Source organism: Eretmochelys imbricata, chromosome 8 (genome assembly GCF_965152235.1).
Source record: "Eretmochelys imbricata isolate rEreImb1 chromosome 8, rEreImb1.hap1, whole genome shotgun sequence".
Classification (NCBI taxonomy): domain Eukaryota; kingdom Metazoa; phylum Chordata; order Testudines; family Cheloniidae; genus Eretmochelys; species Eretmochelys imbricata.
In genome coordinates, this window is record NC_135579.1 from 105,313,110 (window position 1) to 105,331,671 (window position 18,562).

The window sequence follows — 18,562 nt, forward strand, 5'->3', positions numbered from 1 at the left end:
CTGAATGCCTCCATGCATTAAGCTGTGCCCTATCAATGCTGGAGGACTGGGATAGGGGTAGCTCAGTGGTTTGAGCATTGACCTGCTAAACCCAGGAGGTTGTGAGTTCAATCCTTGAGGGGGCCATTTAGGGATCTGGGGCAAAAATTGGGGATTGGTCCTGCTTTGATAAGGGGGTTGGACTAGATGATCTCCTGAGATCCCTTCCAACCCTGATATTCTATGATTCTATGACTGCATGAGCTCAGAAAACATGTCATCACGAGTGTGTTTTTTTTTCCTAATCTGCAATCACCTCAGGGACGGAGATGATTGGGGGAGCATAGAAATATTTGCACCTGGGGGGAGATAAAAAGGGAGAGTATAATTTAAGATGATACATTTCTGAGAACAAAAGGGAGACTCTTTCACAGTGAATCAAGCAATTCACAGCAGACAGCACATGTGCTTTTGGTACACGGTCACATTTTGCCTTTTATATTGAGCACCTGCCAGTATGGTGACACATCACGCATGGCTGGGCAACAGAATTCGGTTTCCAGGCAGCCATGGTAAGCCTTTTGGTATGTGGGGTTGGCTTCTTCCGCCTTCATAAAATGTGGGAATGGTTTCAAACTGTGGCGCCATCCTTTCCCATAGCAAGCAATGCCAGTTGGGTTTAAAAGGAGGGGCTGCAGTTTTCGGGTGGATGTGCAGCACACAGCTCCCCCCACCCCACTGCATGGCTATTCTCTGGGATGATCTCTTTTAGCCAAGCACAAAGAACCCAGCATGAATGGGGTCCTTTTACTGTTCCCTTACAAAAATTCCCCTATTTCAACCAGGTGACCATGAATGATATCACTCTCCTGAGGCTAACACAGAAAGATAAAGACCGAATGTTGCTCGAATGCCACCAAAACCCAGGACCATTCGCTGCCATGCTTTGTGCTGCAGTGATTTCAGACTACTTGCTACTGGCTTAGCGTGGTAAAGTGTCCTACCATGGAGGACAAAATAAGGCAGCCCTCCCCAGAAACCTTCTGCAAAGGCTTTCAGAGTACCTCTAGGAGAGCTTCATGGAGATGTCCCTGGAGGATTCCCACTCCATCCCCAGACACGTTAACAGACTTTTCCAGTAGCTGTACTGGCCGCAAATGCATCCCGATTCTTCAGGGCAAATCAAACGTTAAACACTATTGCGCTTAAACTCTGTACTGTAGTTACAAATGTCTACTCACCAGAGGTGCCTTCTCCAGCTTCAGGGTTGGGGATCCCGCCTTGGGAGGGTATTGGTTCCAGGGTGATGAGAAGGTCCTGGCTGCCGGGGAGAACGGATTCACCGCTTGCCTGCTGCACGTTCTCCTCCTCTTCCTCATCCACAAAATCCTCCTCCCTGTTGCGTGAGACTCCCCACTTGCAGGTGTTCATGGACAGTGGTGGGGTAGTGGTAGGGTCCCCCCCAGAATGCCATGCAGCTGATCATAGAAGCGGCATGTCTGGGGCTCTGACCTGGAGCAACCGTTTGCCTCCTTTGTCTTTTGGTAGGCTTGCCTGAGCTCCTTAACTTTCATGCGACACCGCTGTGTGTCCCTGTGTGTCCCTTGTAGCCTCTCTCCACCATGCCCTGTGCGATTTTTGGCATATATATTAGCATTTCTTCTTTTTGATCGGAGTTTGGCCTGCACAGATTCTTCTCCCCATACAGCAATCAGATCCAGTGTCGCCCTTTCTGTCCATGCTGGAGTTCGTTTGCGATTCTGGGGCGACTGCATGGTCACCTGTGCTGCTGAGCTTGCCACGCTGACCAAACAGGAAATGAAATTCAAAATTTCCCAAGGCTTTTACTGTGTACCTGGCGAGTGCATCGGAGTTCAAAGCGCTGTCCAGAGCAGTCATATTGGAGCACTCTGGGATAGCTCCCGGAGGCCAATACCATCAAAATTGCGTCTGCACTATCCCAAATTTGACTCATCCTTTAGGTCGATGGAACAGGGTTGGTTGTGTAGTTGCATTCATTTTAAAATCGACCTAACGCGGCTAAATTCGACCTAGCGCCATAGTGTAGACCAGGGCTAAGCCTCTGAACCTAGGGTGTGTGCAACCTTTTCCTTTCCTGCCAGCCCTAGTAAAATACCCCTTCCATTAGCCATGTGTGTCTGAGTGGCTATTGGGACCTACCGGGGTTAGTGCCTACCAGGCCCAGCTGCTGAAGCAACTTCAGTGCCTGCCTGAGTCGTGGTACACCTGGCATGCTACTGGCATCCTGCAGGTTTGGTGCCCTCTGGCTCTGAGCAGCCACAGTAGTTATGAAATTACACCAGTGTGTTTTGCTTTTTGTTTGCATTGTAAAAGCAGAATGTGAAGAGGAACCGTATTTGCTGGTGTTTTATGAACATGCCACTTTGAGCTTCTTTTAAAAGACGTTCTTTTAAGACTACACAAGTTCAGTCTTGAAAAACCCATGCTTTTCTAATGAGGATTTCAGCTCTGTACCACTCGCTGCCCCTCTGCCCATGTGTGGGGCTGTGCACAACGGGGCAGGTGGTGGAGGGGTTTTCAAATCTTTCTTTAATGAATTGATTGGGCAGAAGGGGATGGCTTTCATTGGCTGTCCATTAGGTTGCCACCTTATGGGAACCATAGAGCACAGTGAAAGCTAGTGATGTTATCCTGCTGCTGGCACCACTCATTTTCACCTTGTCTTTTCTGCCCCCGGTTAAGTTTTTAGTTGCATTGTGACTATTTTAGTTGCAGTTTGGGGTGCTTGTTTTAGTGACCGTGTGGAGCCCAGCAACTGCTTTAAATCTGCAGATTTTGCAGACCAGAGATTTCGTTTGAGCCAACCACTAGTAAAATCCACCTCATCTCGGAGATGACATTGGTGAAGGGGACTTGAAAGAAAGCTTCACCGAGAGCACACCTGGAGGACTCTGTGCAGTTTCTGGAGTCAGGTCCACATTACAGCGACCTACAGCTTTGACCCAGTTTTTAGTTTCACTATTTCCCATGCATTCATTGTACTTATTTGATTTAAGAAAATGTATTGGATGTCTACTGCTTGGCCCTTTGCGAACTGGTGTAGAAGGGAGCAACTTCTCTTTGAAAACTCGTGGCGAACGGGGGAAGTCCCGGATGACTGGAAAAAGGCTAATGTAGTGCCAGTCTTTAAAAAAGGGAAGAAGGAGGATCCTGGGAACTACAGGCCAGTCAGCCTCACCTCAGTCCCCGGAAAAATCATGGAGCAAGTCCTCAAAGAATCAATCCTGAAGCACTTACATGAGAGGAAAGTGATCAGGAACAGTCAGCATGGATTCACCAAGGGAAGGTCATGCCTGACTAATCTAATCGCCTTCCATGATGAGATTACTGGTTCTGTGGATGAAGGGAAAGCAGTGGATGTATTGTTTCTTGACTTTAGCAAAGCTTTTGACACTGTCTCCCACAGTATTCTTGTCAGCAAGTTAAAGAAGTATGGGCGGGATGAATGGACTGTAAGGTGGGTAGAAAGCTGGCTAGATTGTCGGGCTCAACGGGTAGTGATCAATGGCTCCATGTCTAGTTGGCAGCCGGTGTCAAGTGGAGTGGCCCAGGGGTCGGTCCTGGGGCCGGTTTTGTTCAATATCTTCATAAATGATCTGGAGGATGGTGTGGATTGCACTCTCAGCAAATTTGCGGATGATACTAAACTGGGAGGAGTGGTAGATACGCTGGAGGGCAGGGATAGGATACAGAGGGACCTAGACAAATTGGAGGATTGGGCCAAAAGAAATCTGATGAGGTTCAATCAGGATAAGTGCAGGGTCCTGCACTTAGGACGGAAGAACCCAATGCACAGCTACAGACTAGGGACCGAATGGCTCGGCAGCAGTTCTGCGGAAAAGGATCTAGGGGTGACAGTGGACGAGAATCTGGATATGAGTCAGCAGTGTGCCCTTGTTGCCAAGAAGGCCAATGGCATTTTGGGATGTATAAGTAGGGGCATTGCCAGCAGATCGAGGGATGGGATCGTCCCCCTCTATTCGACATTGGTGAGGCCTCATCTGGAGTAGTGTGTCCAGTTTTGGGCCCCACACTACAAGAAGGATGTGGATAAATTGGAAAGAGTCCAGAGAAGGGCAACAAAAATGATTAGGGGTCTGGAACACATAACTTATGAGGAGAGGCTGAGGGAACTGGGATTGTTTAGTCTGCAGAAGAGAAGAATGAGGGGGGATTTGATAGCTGCTTTCAACTACCTGAGAGGTGGTTCCAGAGAGGATGGTTCTAGGCTATTCTCAGTGGTAGAAGAGGACAGGACAAGGAGTAATGGTCTCAAGTTGCAGTGGGGGAGGTTTAGGTTGGATATTAGGAACAACTTTTTCACTAGGAGGGTGGTGAAACACTGGAATGCGTTACCTAGGGAGGTGGTAGAATCTCCTTCCTTAGAAGTTTTTAAGGTCAGGCTTGACAAAGCCCTGGCTGGGATGATTTAATTGGGGATTGGTCCTGCTTTTGAGCAGGGGGTTGGACTAGATGACCTCCTGAGGTCCCTTCCAACCCTGATATTCTATGATTCTATGATTAACTGGAGCTGCTCTTCAGTAGCATCCCTACAGTCCTTTGACTTCTGATGTTTGCGTAAAGCTTGTTCCCCTTCTGGGTTGCCATCTTTTCAGTCCTGCCGATTTCATGGAATAATTCTTTACCCAGGTGAATTTCCACTTGAGCATGTGTGTTGGGAGGGATAAAAAGAGCTAAAGGTTGTAAGTCTTTAAGTTGCAGACCTTCAGTTGTTACTCCTTCCTTAGTAAAACAGAAAATCTTCCAAAGCTCGATTATCTTCCTTAAATCATTTTCTAGCCCAATATAAGAAAAATGAACTTGGAGACTGGATCTGATCCAAACTGACTAAATCAAGTTCAGTTCCAGTTAGAATTGAATCACTTTTAATATGCAATAAATAGCTATGCTGTTGGCCCGATTATAGGTGTAGTTTCAGATGTTATATGGAATGTATATAATATTGGTGCTTACCATTTTGGGCAGTGCTTTAAATGTTCACAGCACTTGGCAAACATTAGAAAGAACTTTTCCTGTTGTGTATGGAACAAATAGCTGCCAGAGTTCCAGTTTAAAATCTGTGAATGCCGTCTCTCCCTCTCCCATTCCCTCCACCTTTTTACTGTGCTACTTCTCTCGTCATTCAGCCATTCCCTCTTCCCCCTCATTCATACGAACCCCCTCATTGCTTAGTGCCTCCTTTCTGGCACATGCTCCCTCCCTTTCGCTTTCACAGTTTCAAATCAGAGTAAGCTACTGCAGAGCAACATGTCTACTCTAGGGCAGTAGTTCTCAAACTTTTGTACTGGTGACCCCTTCCACATAGCAAGCCTCTGAGTGTGACCCCCTCCCCTTATAAATTAAAACCACTTTTTTATATTTTTAACACCATTATCAATGCTGGATGAAAAGCGGGGTTTGGGGTGGAGGCTGACAGCTCATGACCCCCCCAGGTAATAATCTCACGACCCCCTGAGGGATCCTGACCCCCAGTTTGAGAACTCCTGCCCTAGGGGATTGCATCAGTGCAGCTACAGTGGTGCAAAATTAACCCAGTGCAGGCAAGTCTTTCCACTCCCTATCCCACGTCATCTCTCCATCCTTTTTCTTTGCATGTGTGTGTAAGAAGGAGAAAGATCAGAGAGAGGGAGGGGAGGATGGGATAAGGGGAACTCGGTGCCCCCTTTTCCCCATCACTGCTCCCAGTGAGTGCCCCCAGGAGGAGAATCCAGGCCTCTGCTGCTCTGGATCCCCAGGGCTGTGTTAAGCTCCTAGAGCTTCCGCACATTGCAGCACTGGTTTCTCCCTGGCTCGTTTCCAGGGCACTGACTCTGTGGAAATGGGGTTCTTCAGCCAATGTGTCCTAAGCCCCCAAGGTCAGCACTGCCCGAGGTACCCCAGTCACTTAAACACTCTGCCAGAACTGCACCCAAAGGTTGGAGTTTACGGTGCAAGGCTCTTTGGACATGTATATTTTGCACAGCCTAACACCTTTATGCTCTGTTATACTTATCCAGCTTCTGTGACCTTGCTTTCTCCTGGCCTGAGCTTCCTCTTCCTGTCTGCCCCTGTTCCTGTGTTTCTCTTAATTTTTAAACCTCTCCTGGCCTTTTTTGTTCTTCTCTTGATAAATTTCCACTGATCCTACCTTACTGCCTCCCTTCAGAGGAGACACCTAAAGTGTTTTTTCCCCTGCCTTTTTGCAGGTTTCAGAGTAGCAGCCGTGTTAGTCTGTATCCGCAGAAAGAACAGGAGGACTTGTGGCACCTTAGAGATGAACCAATTTATTTGAGCATAAGCTTTCCTGAGCTGCCATGACATATCCGATGAAGTGAGCTGTAGCTCACGAAAGCTCATGCTCAAATAAATTGGTTAGTCTCTAAGGTGCCACAAGTCCTCCTTTTTTTTTCTGCTTTTTTGCATAACCCTTTGAGGTTTAAGTACTGTCCTCAGCCTAAGTATTTGCTTTGTATCTGTCTGGGGTTATCTGCTACAGGCCCCATCCGCAATATTGGATCCACATACATACAGGCACTCGTAATACAGCCGTCTTTCATGACACAACGTCACAGTATCAGTCGGAATTAATAAATTGTACAGATCCATCACCCGCCCACCTCCATTCAGCCACTTGCCCTGGGGATGGCCAGGAGGAACTGCAGACCCAAGTGGAGGAACGTGCGGTCTGCAGCAGCAAACGTTTAGCTGGGTAGAGAGCATGGACACTCGACGACAAAACCAGCCGGGAAGCAATGGCACTTAGTGTCCCTGGGAATTGGGGCAGTAGATAGTCTTGCTATTCCTATTTTACAGATGGAGGAACTGAGGCAGAGTAAGTGATTTGTACAAGATCAGACAGTGAGTTAGCAGCAGTTCCCTGTCTAAAACGTAGATGCAGGATATGCTGGATGAAATTCTCTGGCCCATGTTATGCAGAAGGTCAGACTTGATCATCATATATCACTTTGGCCTAAAACTCTATTAATCCTGTGCTCTGACCATTAGCCTATACAGCTGTATACCCTGGGTAGAAATGTTTCAGTCATTAGCATTCTGTCTCAAGGGTAATCAGCGGTAAGAAGTGCTCTGTTGAGAGGCATTGTTTATCAAACAGTTTCATGGTTGTAATGACCCGTGTTGTATGGCATTCTTAATCATGAGTATTGTTTCAGTTTAAAGAAATCTAGAGCTATGGCTTTATCCTTTGTTTTATCACTTGCATCATATCGAGGAGTTGAGAGAGAGAGATTCTGAATCACAGTATCCTGAGACCTTTATTTCTGACCCATTTGCATCCCAAACCATTATGGTGAATAAAGCCACCTTCCTATTGCAGGTGCTGTACCAATGCACTGCCTCTTTGGAAGCAATAGCATATTAAATAGCTTGGTACAAAAAATTATATTCCTCATGTGTCATTTTTTTAAGATCTCTCCCATTAGCTGGTGGTAATGTGCTACTGGAATTAATCTGTGAATATGGCATATCCACCCTTTATAACTGTCCTAAGAAACCAAGTTGCATCTTTCCTCTGTCAGTAGCTAATGTTCTAGCGTGGTTTGGGGGAGTCCGGAGCTGCTGCAGGGGCCATGCTTTGGATGAGATATAAAATAGGTCCCAGTCACACATGCTCACGGCACATTTTGTAAACTAGCAGTATTAGCCCGTGTCCTTGTTAAATTCCAGTTTGGGTAATCCCATCTCTGCCAATTTACATTCCTCCCACAGTTTCCTTTGGATGGAGTATTCACTGCTAGTTGTAAACCAGTCTCCCAAACTTGTCACGAAAGCTTACCAGCCCAGGCACAAAATCTACTACTGCTATTTTACTCCCCCATCCAAAACCCTGTCTGATCTGGGTGGGTGGGTGCATAGAATTTTGCAAGGCTGTCCTTAAACTATGCCGCTGTGCACAGTAAACAGCTACTGCATTTCAGCCCAGAGGTGACAGCATTTTGCTGGTGGGCAAAGTGCTCCTTAGTTACAAGTAGGTATATTCATTTTGTTACGTGCTTTGGGATCTCTTTGGATTAAAGGCACTGTATCAAGTTGAGGTTATAAAGTGGCTGTGATTTTGAAGAGCTGAAGTAACAGTGGGTTTTTTCCCACTGTTAATATTTACAGCCAAGAGCTGTACTGTAAATGAGCCATACATTTTATATGGACTTTTCTTCTTTAAAAAAAGGAATGCCTGAGATATTTAAAGGTTGGCTAGCAGCTTTTGCTGTAAGATTTCTGTTAGCACTGAGCTGTACACTGCTTTCGCATCCACAGCTTTACGTGAGAATGGCATCTCTGTGTTAACAATCGAGGAACAGTGATGTACATTTGGAACAGGTGCTGACCCTGTGAGAGTGTAAGAACATAGCACGTAGTGCAGGAGATATGAAAGATCTGTTACAGTGTGTGGGTTATACAGAATAAAAGTGCTGTATATCCTTGAGTTAAGAAGATTGAGTGAGGAGTGTGATGCATACTTAGAGCATTTCATGGTGTTTTTTAAAGGGGAACAATGCACCCTAACCACCCATGACTACAGGATGCCTGTAGATCACATGTCAATGAGTTCAAAGGTCAGAGGCCAGATTAATCCTTGCAGGTGTGAGTGCCTTTTCCTTAGGACAGGGTTCAGATTAGCGTTAGAATATGGACAATTTCAAGTCCTTGGGCTTCATCAAGAGTATGTCTGCTCTCAATCCACAGCTGTGCGAAGTTATGGGGAGATGCCACAGGATTCCTTGTGCTCAGCTGGTTTATTTGTGAGGTGGTGGGGTTAGCGTGGCAGTATCTTATGCTTAGCAGAGAGACTTTTTGGCTTTAAACGTTCCCTGTAGATTTATGGTTTTGACCCCAGACTGGCATTACCTCACTGTCAGTGGGAGTGCGAGGCTGGTTTGAACCTTAAGCTCTTAGTGGTCATCTCTCTTAATTAGTTTACAGTTCAAACGAGTGTCCATTTTTTTTCTTCAAACAAGAGGAGTCTCCACTATCAGTGGCTGATTTCCCTGATGGAGGAAATCCTGAGCGAGAGCGGTTATCAGGCAGAAAAAGCTTGGAGCTCCATTTTCAAAGTGGTGGGAGGGGAGATGTCTGCATGAGGGCTCTCAGTGCTGCTGCCCGGTTCTGAGCGGTGTGTGAGGGGCTGCATGCTCAGACCTGTCTGGCTGCTCGTGGGGGTTTTAGTGCAGACACATGCAAACGCAAGATTTCATAGAGCCGCCTGCCACGAGCACTAATTTAACAAATGAAATAACTTTTTTCATGCAGTGCAAGCCTCTTCTTTTTATCCCCCATCTTCCCCTGACTTCTCGTTGCTTCACCAATGTAGATTTCCCTCCAGTGAGCCCATCAGACCTCCTCATTAGGGCTTGATTTTTCAAACACTTACTGCCATGAAAGGCGCTTGCTACTGTGAGCAGCCCCCTTGACGTCCGTGGAAATACGCATGGTAGTAAGTACTATAGACTGATCCTGCACCATTGCATTCAGTGCGAGTTTTGCCATTTCATTTCAGTGAGGCTGGATCAAACCCTAAGTTCAGTAGCATTTGCTGGACAAAAGTGTTGCTCGGTAGCTTGATGTGCTTCGTAGGAAGGTTTCCTATGTGACACAAAAGAATTCAAACAGTGGAGGTTATAATCACTGCCCATATAATGCTCCACCCAGAGAAATGTCTGGCAAGTTTTTTAACAAACAAACCTGCATTAATTATTTAACGCTTACCCAACTGCAACCAGCTCCTCCTAGCAAATACTGTGTGACTTTGATGCTATAATTAAGGCCTACTGCCTTATCTGTTCAGGCTGATAAACCTGGCGTGTATCAGTATTCAAGACAGGGGTTATTCAGTATTTGTTTCTCTCCCTATCAGCTGGTCCTTGTGGCTGTGACCTGTTTTTCATACTATTGTAAAGATTGTAGCAGGATGCCATCCTTCTTTTGATCTTCGTTACCACATGCTCGTTTGAACGGGTGATGGAGTTTGCTGCCCTGGTAGTCGATTAGATTACTTCCCTATTTTTGCTTTCACCTGAAGATAAGACTAATACATTAAACCAAATTTTTTCCTTAGTGGCCTGTTACGATAGGGTAGTGTTATCAGTCTCGTCTAGCGTGGCTGTCCTCACCAGAGGCTTACAGTGTTTAGACCAGAGCTTCATCCACTTGACATTTGAAGCTGTGATTATAATGTAATCTGTGGCTCTGTTCTGTTGCAAATCACTTAGGTGATCGCTGAAGCACAGGAATCCTCCTCAAGAGATATCTTTGCTTTAGCCAGCCTATTATTCCCTTCTTGTCCACTTGTGCCAAACTGTACGCTAGCCTGGATACTTACCATCGGTTTGTCTTGTTGATGGAGCAGATATTATTTGATGGCGTTGTGAGCAGGATAGCCTCTTGCTTCTGGCTGTACAGTGTGCAGGGCTGTAATTTTGTAATAATGATACCTGGACTTAAATATATTTGTTTCAAAATGTTGCGGAAAGACCAGCTTGTAAATGCTCACAATGCCACAGGGAGGTAAGTACTATTGTCTCTATCTTGCCGGTGGGGAAATGGACACACAGAGGTTGTGACTGACTCTGGACCACACATGAAGTTAGTGTCAAGCCAGTATTAACTGAGGAGTTCCTGGTTTCCGCTCTTCTGTTTGAGCCATGTAATAGGGTTGGCTGCCTCCTGAGCTCCCCCTGGTGGCCAGAGATCACTGTGCCGCACCCTGCCTCTGTTTCCTTCTCTTTGGGTTAAAGCCACCTGGGCCTGGAGATGGTTTAATAACACAAACAGTTCAAAAATCCTCAGGGTCCCAAATTTAAAGTCCATCCCCACAACCCAAAAGCTCAAACTTAGCTCTGGCATCTTCTAGCCGGAGCTCATCTTCCCAGTCTGTTCTCACAGCCCGTCCTCCCAGCTCTTCCTAGCTGCAACTCAACCTTCTGGCTCTGGCCTCAAGGCCCAAACCCAGTCTGGGTTCCCCCAGGAGCTTCCTGCTCACTGGGCTCTGGCCTCCAAACTCCCCTGATATCAATGTGTTCCCTGCAGGAGCCTTTCTCTGTGCAGTTTCCTGAGCTTCCCTCCTTTTCTTTGCAGCTTCCTGCTGCTCTTTGTAGGACAATCACCTGTACAATCTCTCCCAGGTGTGGCTCCATAGTAATCAGGATTGACTGGCCACAGGCCTTCCAGCCCTTAGGGCAAGCCACCCTGGTAGTATTCACCTTTGCACTTAAGGGTGATTGCCAGGTCATGTGCATTCAGGAAGGGGAAACCCAGCATGGTGTAGGGAAATTGGGCTTTTTGAATTAAACCCTAAAGCTAGGAATTGCCTTGCAGCGTTTTCCTTGCTTTTCCCACAGCTTTGTTTTCTGTCTTTCTGTTGCTCAGCTGTCTTTTCCCTCTTCCTTTCTCACACGTCTGTTGCCTCCTCCCATTATTTCTATTGTTTTTTCCCCCTCTCTTCTGCTTGCTCCCTTTCCTTTCTCTGTGTCACCTTTATATTTTCTCGGGGAGTGGAGGGCAGGGGGAGAGAAATGGTCCTGGCCTTTTGCAAACCTCTTTTCGTGAGAGAGACTATCAGAATTCTCCATCCTACACAGAAAGGAGGAAACCGTTCCCAGGATGCTGTGCAGGAGGACCTCGAAACTCTAAAACTAGTGGGAGTCCCTATCTTCTTTGCATATAGAATATTGCTATAAGGGCTTCCTTTCATAGCCACATCCGGCCCATTGATAACATCAGTCCTGGAGCATTACTAGGTGAGCTCTTGTTTTTGTTAGTGAAGTAATCCCCTCCAAGTTTATATACCAGTTTTTAGTGTAGCACACTTTACATTAGCTTGAGCTGAATGACGCACTTGAGAAATGCTCCTAAATTAAAGTAGAATTGTCCTGCTTATATGCCTTGATAATCCAATCCAATAAATAAGAGACATACACAGAAAAACATTTTCAATAGAACACTCTGGTGTTCACTGTGGTCAGGTATAAAGAAATGTTCCCTGCATACTAGTATTGTGGGTTTCTGTCACGCTCTATACAGAGAACTCCTCTTTCCACGTCATCCCAAGACAACTGGCCCAGAGTTGTAAGTGATCCTTTTCCTGGCCTAACTAACTAATAAAAGTAAAAAGGCAAGTGCTCTTGATCCTGGTGAAAGCAGAACAAAGGGGGGTGTGTGTGCGCGGGTGGGGGAGTACACACTGGTAGGATGTGTTGGGTCAAGCTTCATAATTGAATTCAGACATCAAAGGGGAAAGAGCTAAAAACGAAGTCTGGTTCAGGTGCAGGTGGGAGTTTCTCTCCTTACTAACCCTTCTTGGTTGATGAGTCTCGTTAAAAATATCTCCCACAACTTGATAGTGTTTTATTATTATTGACTAACCTAGCACAGTCCCTATGTTCTGCTCTGGCAATAGGAAAGGTGATCAGACATCCCTCTCCTTGTGCCAGAATGTTTTTGAATGAGACGAGTTTAGTATGGAGAGAAAAGCAAAATCAATGTGAAATGCCAGAGTCCTCCATGTATGCTGTAGTACAGGGCTTCACACCGTCTTTAAAGGGAAAGAGGATGCGCAGGGGGAAGGAATAAATGGGCCTCACTGCTCTAGAGAATGTGAACTGTCCTTTGTTCTTAACACAGATTCAAATCAATAGAGAATACTGAGTGTTGCCAGAAATACTACTGCTGTGACCAGTTATAGGTAGGACCTCTGCATTCACAGCTGGTCAGCGAGGGCCGGTGATGAGAGAGTATTTGAATGGCCTTTTCTGGGTGACTCCATCACATAACCACGTGCTCTGTCCTGGAGCTGTAACCTAGTATGGTGTTCCAGTGGGAAAGGAGTGCCGCCCACTTCTCTCAAAGGCCCCCCCAACGTGGTGTTGGAAGAAATACAATTGTTGCCTCCTTGAAGTGACTCGTGTTCGTTAGAGGAGTAGGACATTAAAAGGTGCTGGAGTTGCAATGCCCACAGGTTAGTCTTTAAATGACTGTACCCTGACATTACCCGCTGTAACTTGCAGCTGGCTGGGCCCGTTACCTTGGCTTTCTCCCCAGCAATGTACAATCTCAGCTTACAAAGGAAACGTAGCAGGAATAATGACTTTTGGGGGGAAGTGTTTTCCCCTGTAATCGGTCAGTACAGAGCCAGCAGGTGTACATTTATAGACAGACTCCAGTGATGGCAGTCATCGCTGTTCATCTCTTTGTTAAGCCTGCAGTAGGTGGGTAGCAATACATTTGCCCCTTGTAAACTTTTATTATCCAATGCTTTAACAACAAGGTAGAGCTCTTAAAAATGGCTGTGGTGTGAGTTCCCTGTTTTCTTTTCTCTTCCAGGCATCCTCGAATGCACATCAGGACAGCGCTGGCGGATGCCCATCTATACTGCCTGAAGAAGTACGTGGTGGACTTCCTTGCCGAAAATAGGTAAGGAATGGGCAGAGGGAGGTGGTGATGCCAGACGTTTAATGTGATACGTAGCTGTCTGTCTACAGGGTTCTGTTAAACTGCGTTTTGCATCTGTTTCTAAAATCAAATAACTTGTCCAAACACTTAAGCTGTGTTTAAAAATCTCTGATTTCTAACCAGAGCCTTTGTTTTAACTTCTGCAACAGCAAAATTAAAAAGCAGACAAATTTGCCTCCGTTCTGATAATGTCACCATGTCTCTTGTTTCTACCTACACAGCTGTACTTCCTAGGCTATTCGTTTCTTATAGAGTTTCCTCACTGAGTTGAGTCGTAAATACATTTCACGCCTATTTCTTTTTCTCCCGCACACGCTCAGTAATCACCTTTTTCTCTCCCCCTCCCCACCCACTAAACTCATAGGCAGGCTATCTCTGTAGCATCCTATGCTCTTAGTTTGTGGTGTTCCCATGTGGAAACTCTGAGACCACCCACCAAGGGTGAGAAAAACATCCGTTTATGCAAGAGGAGAGTGATCCTGGCTATAACATTTCATGAAACAGGAGAAAAAAATCAACGTGTTTACCTTAAACCAAGCACAGCTAGTAGTTCAGCCTGGGGACGACTTTCAGTTCCTAGATCTTCTGTGGCATCTGTCATGCCCACTACAGATCATGAATGTGCACTAAGTTCTCGGCTATATTTTCCCCCTTTGAGGTGAGGTGGAGGCTAAAGGTCATGACTAGATGTTGAATTCATAGCCATATTTCTTAGCAGAGCAACTGACAGGAGAGAGAACATGGAGGAAGGAAGGAATTTCTCGTGGCCTTGATCACGAAGGAAGGCACAAATACATGACGCACGCCCTCTCTTGGGTATTTGGTTGGAGGCTCCACACGTGGAAAGTTTGCAGGATCAGGGTTGTATGTGTGTGCCTTTTAAAGGGAAAATCAGTAACAAATCCCCAGGGTCAGTTTGGATGAGCTATTACCAGCAGGAGAGTGAGTCTGTGTGTGTATGGTTTCAGAGTAACAGCCGTGTTAGTCTGTATTTGCAAAAAGAAAAGGAGTCCTTGTGGCACCTTAGAGACTAACCAATTTATTTGAGCATGAGCTTTCGTGAGCTACAGCAATTGGTTACAGAAATTGGTTAGTCTCTAAGGTGCCACAAGGACTCCTTTTCTTTTTGTGTGTGTATGGGGGTGGGTTTTTGGAGGGGGGTGAGGGAGTGAGAGAACCTGGATTTGTGCAGGAAATGGCCTAACTTCATTATCATGCACATTGTGTAAAGAGTTGTCACTTTGGATGGGCTATCACCAGCAGGAGAGTGAATTTGTGGGGGGGGGTGGAGGGTGAGAAAACCTGGATTTGTGCTGGAAATGGCCTAACCTGATGCTCACTTTAGATAAGCTATTACCAGCAGGACAGTGGGGTGGGAGGAGGTATTGTTTCATATTCTCTGTGTATATATAAAGTCTGCTGCAGTTTCCACGGTATGCATCTGATGAAGTGAGCTGTAGCTCACGAAAGCTTATGCTCAAATAAATTGGTTAGTCTCTAAGGTGCCACAAGTACTCCTTTTCTTTTTGCGAATACAGACTAACACGGCTGTTACTCTGAAATCCCCAGGGGACACTCTCGCCACTGTTGAGTGTAGTGCTTCTCTGTTGCTGGGACTGGTACTTGGGATCATTTGTACCAGTCAGTTGAATTAATCATAGGCACTGGAAACAAATCTGCAAGATGGAAATGCTTGATTGGCCCCGGGTAGCTGGTTCTTGGAGCAGTCAAAGCTCCCAGTGCTCTGTGAGAGTTCATTTTAGAAGGCAGGTGGCATTTGTGGAGTCATGTTTATGGGTCACATGACATCAGAGTGAAACATAGTTTGCGCCTTTCTTTCCTAAGTGAACACATAGGGCCAAATTTTCACAAAGGCCTCAACCCACTTAATTTTACAGGTGCAAATGGTGATGTTAGATGTGTCATGCCTTTCACTGCCTCACTGTCTATATTGTGCCCTCCTGGTCTGTTTCTTGTCTTAAATTAGCTGGTAAACTCTGGGTCATCTCTGTTTATATGTTTGCACAGTGCTTCACATAACTCAGGCCTGGTCCCTGTGTGCTAGACAAATAATCATTTCAGAGGGATAGAAAGCAGCATCTTTTTATTGGCATCCGTAAAAGGCATGTGCAAAATTAGATAGCATTTTTGAAAATTTGACTCATAATATTTTTGAGGCTTTATGCTACTTTCTTTGAAGCCAGGTGGAGGTTTTACTTCGGCAAGAGCAGGATTGCACTTTCTGTTATGAAAATGCCAAATTCTGTTCACACCTATAACTGCTCCCTGTCCTCTTTACAAGAGCTCTTCATTTGTGCAGTTATCATTGGTTGTCTTTTATCTGTATGCTGAATAGGTCCACATCTCTTAAATTAGGTCTGATTTTCTAAGCCCTTTAAATTATAATTGACTTCTTGGCTGCATGTGTCATACCATTTAGTTAACATTTTCAAGACTTGATAACAAAACTCAGATTACCAACCACAGGTGGCTGCTTGTTTATCTTTATTCAGCTACATGTTTGTTATTCAACCAATAACCAACTGCGAGAGAGCCAACCATGGTACAGTATCTCCATGCTTGGAAAATGGGATTCCTGCCACAATGAATAACCCAGGCTTTCAGGCTTCCGGCATTGGTGGGCATTCTCAGCTTGTTTTTCTTTTCTGGGGGAAGGGAAGGACAGTGCATACTCAGAGACCTTTCCATGCTCAGTAGCAGTATTCCAGGACTTTTGAAAGATCCTGTGGAATATTTTTGCCTCAAAATTACTGACGTTTATATGATTGTTTTTAAATACTTTGTTTTTCAGTCCAGAGAAAACTTTCATTAAGATTTTATTTCTCTGCAATTCCATGCTGGAGCTGGAGAAGCTCAGATGCCTTGTTTAAGTTTGAGTGTGGTTAAAACTAACAGCAGGGCCTGAAGTGAACAGTGAAGCTGTTGTACTGTGCCAGGAAGCACTGACACAGTGTACTTCCTTGGTATTGCAATATTTACATTGTGTTAATATTGGAACCTGGGGATGTGATGGTAGGAATAACTTGTCTTTTTCATTGTTGCAGCATGAGTGAGGGATCCACACTTTGTTTTCATTGTATTTTAACATACAAAAGGAGAAAACACCTGGCCTAGCAGTTAAAAGCTTGGCTCCCAGGGCCAGCTATGGTGCAGCATGTTGCAGAGGAAGATTATGATTACTGGCAGGTTGAGGGATTGCCTGGGGAGCAGTTGTGCTTTTGTCCTTTATTAGGAAAAGTTCAACTTTTACAATACTTTTCCTGTACCTTTGTTAGGAGGATTTCTTCCTCCGGATGTGTTAACTGCAATATCAGGATACTTTATACATACTACCTTTCAAAAATAATAGTAATGAATCTTGTGAATCCATTTTTGTAAAGTGGTAGGGAGCACAGAGTGCCTGTCATTCCGGACAGCATAAGGGACTGGTCTACACACAGCGTAGCACCAGTTTAATTGAAGATGTGAGTTTTAAACTGGTTTAATTATATCAGTGCACTTTTGGGTGGGGAGGCACTTTAAATCAATTTGAATGTCTTAAATTGGGCTACCTTAAATCAGTTTGTAGTCCATTTAAAATCATCTGATTTAATACACTGAGTTGCAGTTTAAATAAACTGGTGCACACACTGTATGTAGACAAGTCCAAAGTTGCTGAGCATCAGCTATAAAGGGGGGGAAATATCCTTTCACAACAGCTTAACCAGTTCACGGTTGGTTGAAGTACGACTGTTGCTTTGGATATAAGAGGGTCACACCCCAGAGAAGCCATCCAGTAGCGCAAGATTTCTAGAGAAGATCCTGCTTTTGTGGTTCAGGAACAGGATACAGTGTCAGGATTCCGGCATTCTGTTACCAGCTCTACCACGGGCTTCCTTCGTGACCATGGGCAAGTCATTTCTTTTCTCTGTGCCTCAGTTTCCAACTCTGCCCAGGATATTGGGAGACTAAATTAATCAATGTTTGTAAAGTGCTTAGAACTATCTGATGGAAGATGCTAAGAGAGGGCAAATTCTTATTATCTCAGTCCATAACTCAGCTCTCTGAACTTCAGGCTTGATAATATATTAAATGTGATGGAGTAACTGATATTCCTGCTAGAAGTTCTGTTATGTTACAGCGAAGTCTGTTGGCAAAGCAAACAAGTTCTAGAGCTTCCGAAAAGCAAGGTTCCCTAGTGCATCCGAATGATAGTCTGTGAAAACTGGCATTATTTTTGTCTATGTATTATGTGTACATCAAATACTGCAATTTTTGTGTCCTTGCAAAGTCAAGAAGTCACACACCCTTGTTATTGTTTATTTAAACCTGGGAGAGGTTTTTCAGGGTTTATTTCTTCACAGAAGGAAAAACACTCTTTGCGTGTGAAAAAGTAGATCTTTTTGGCAGTTAAAATACCCCCCAAACCTCACGCATCTCTCAAAAGCTATCCCAGTTCTGAATTCCAGCGGAATAGGTCTATAGACTTGTGACAGTCCCACCCTGCCCTTGGCACAATACACACACGTTACACTAAGTTGGTCTAAACTTGCTGTCTTCCTGGGGAGTACCTGTAATGTAAACTTAAACACCGAGAAACAGACTTGGTCTAAAATTTACCCTGAGCTTGGCTGTTCCTAGGGATTTTCCCTGCAGGACCCTCTGTTCCCTCTGCCTGCGAGAGATTGGAGCTAATGGGACCACCTTGGTGTTGGCGCCATGGTGAGTCAGCAGAATATCCCTACATCTCTGAGCCGGAGACCCTGATACCAGCGTGACTCAATAGAAGACCTTGCTTCTTCTCTAGACAGGGTCCTAAACATGGCACCTGTGAGAAAGTTTTTCCCTTTTTTTAAAGCCTCCTTTATGAGGATAAAGATAACTCGAGGGCCAAGTTGTTAGTGTGAGGAGATCCTCGGAGTAGTGAGGGAGAATGGAACAGTGCTGGCCGTGTGTTAATTACAGGAGCCATTCTGCCGGCCTGGGGCGGGACGGCTCCTGGTGAGCCCTGCACCTCCTGGAGAAGTGCACAATATTGCTTCTCTTAAAAAGATCAGCACGCAGCAAAGGCCAGCAC

General features: G+C 45.3%; 1 protein-coding gene across 3 annotated transcripts in view; it reads left to right on the plus strand.

Moving 5' to 3' along the window:
- Nucleotides 1-18,562, plus strand: part of EIF2B3 (eukaryotic translation initiation factor 2B subunit gamma) — a 143,825-nt gene that overhangs the window by 72,008 nt on the left and 53,255 nt on the right. For all 3 annotated transcript variants that reach the window (XM_077824626.1, XM_077824628.1, XM_077824627.1), the window contains one exon: nt 13,357-13,446. In XM_077824626.1, coding sequence (XP_077680752.1) covers nt 13,357-13,446 — 90 coding nt within the window. The remainder of the gene's footprint in view (nt 1-13,356; nt 13,447-18,562) is intronic.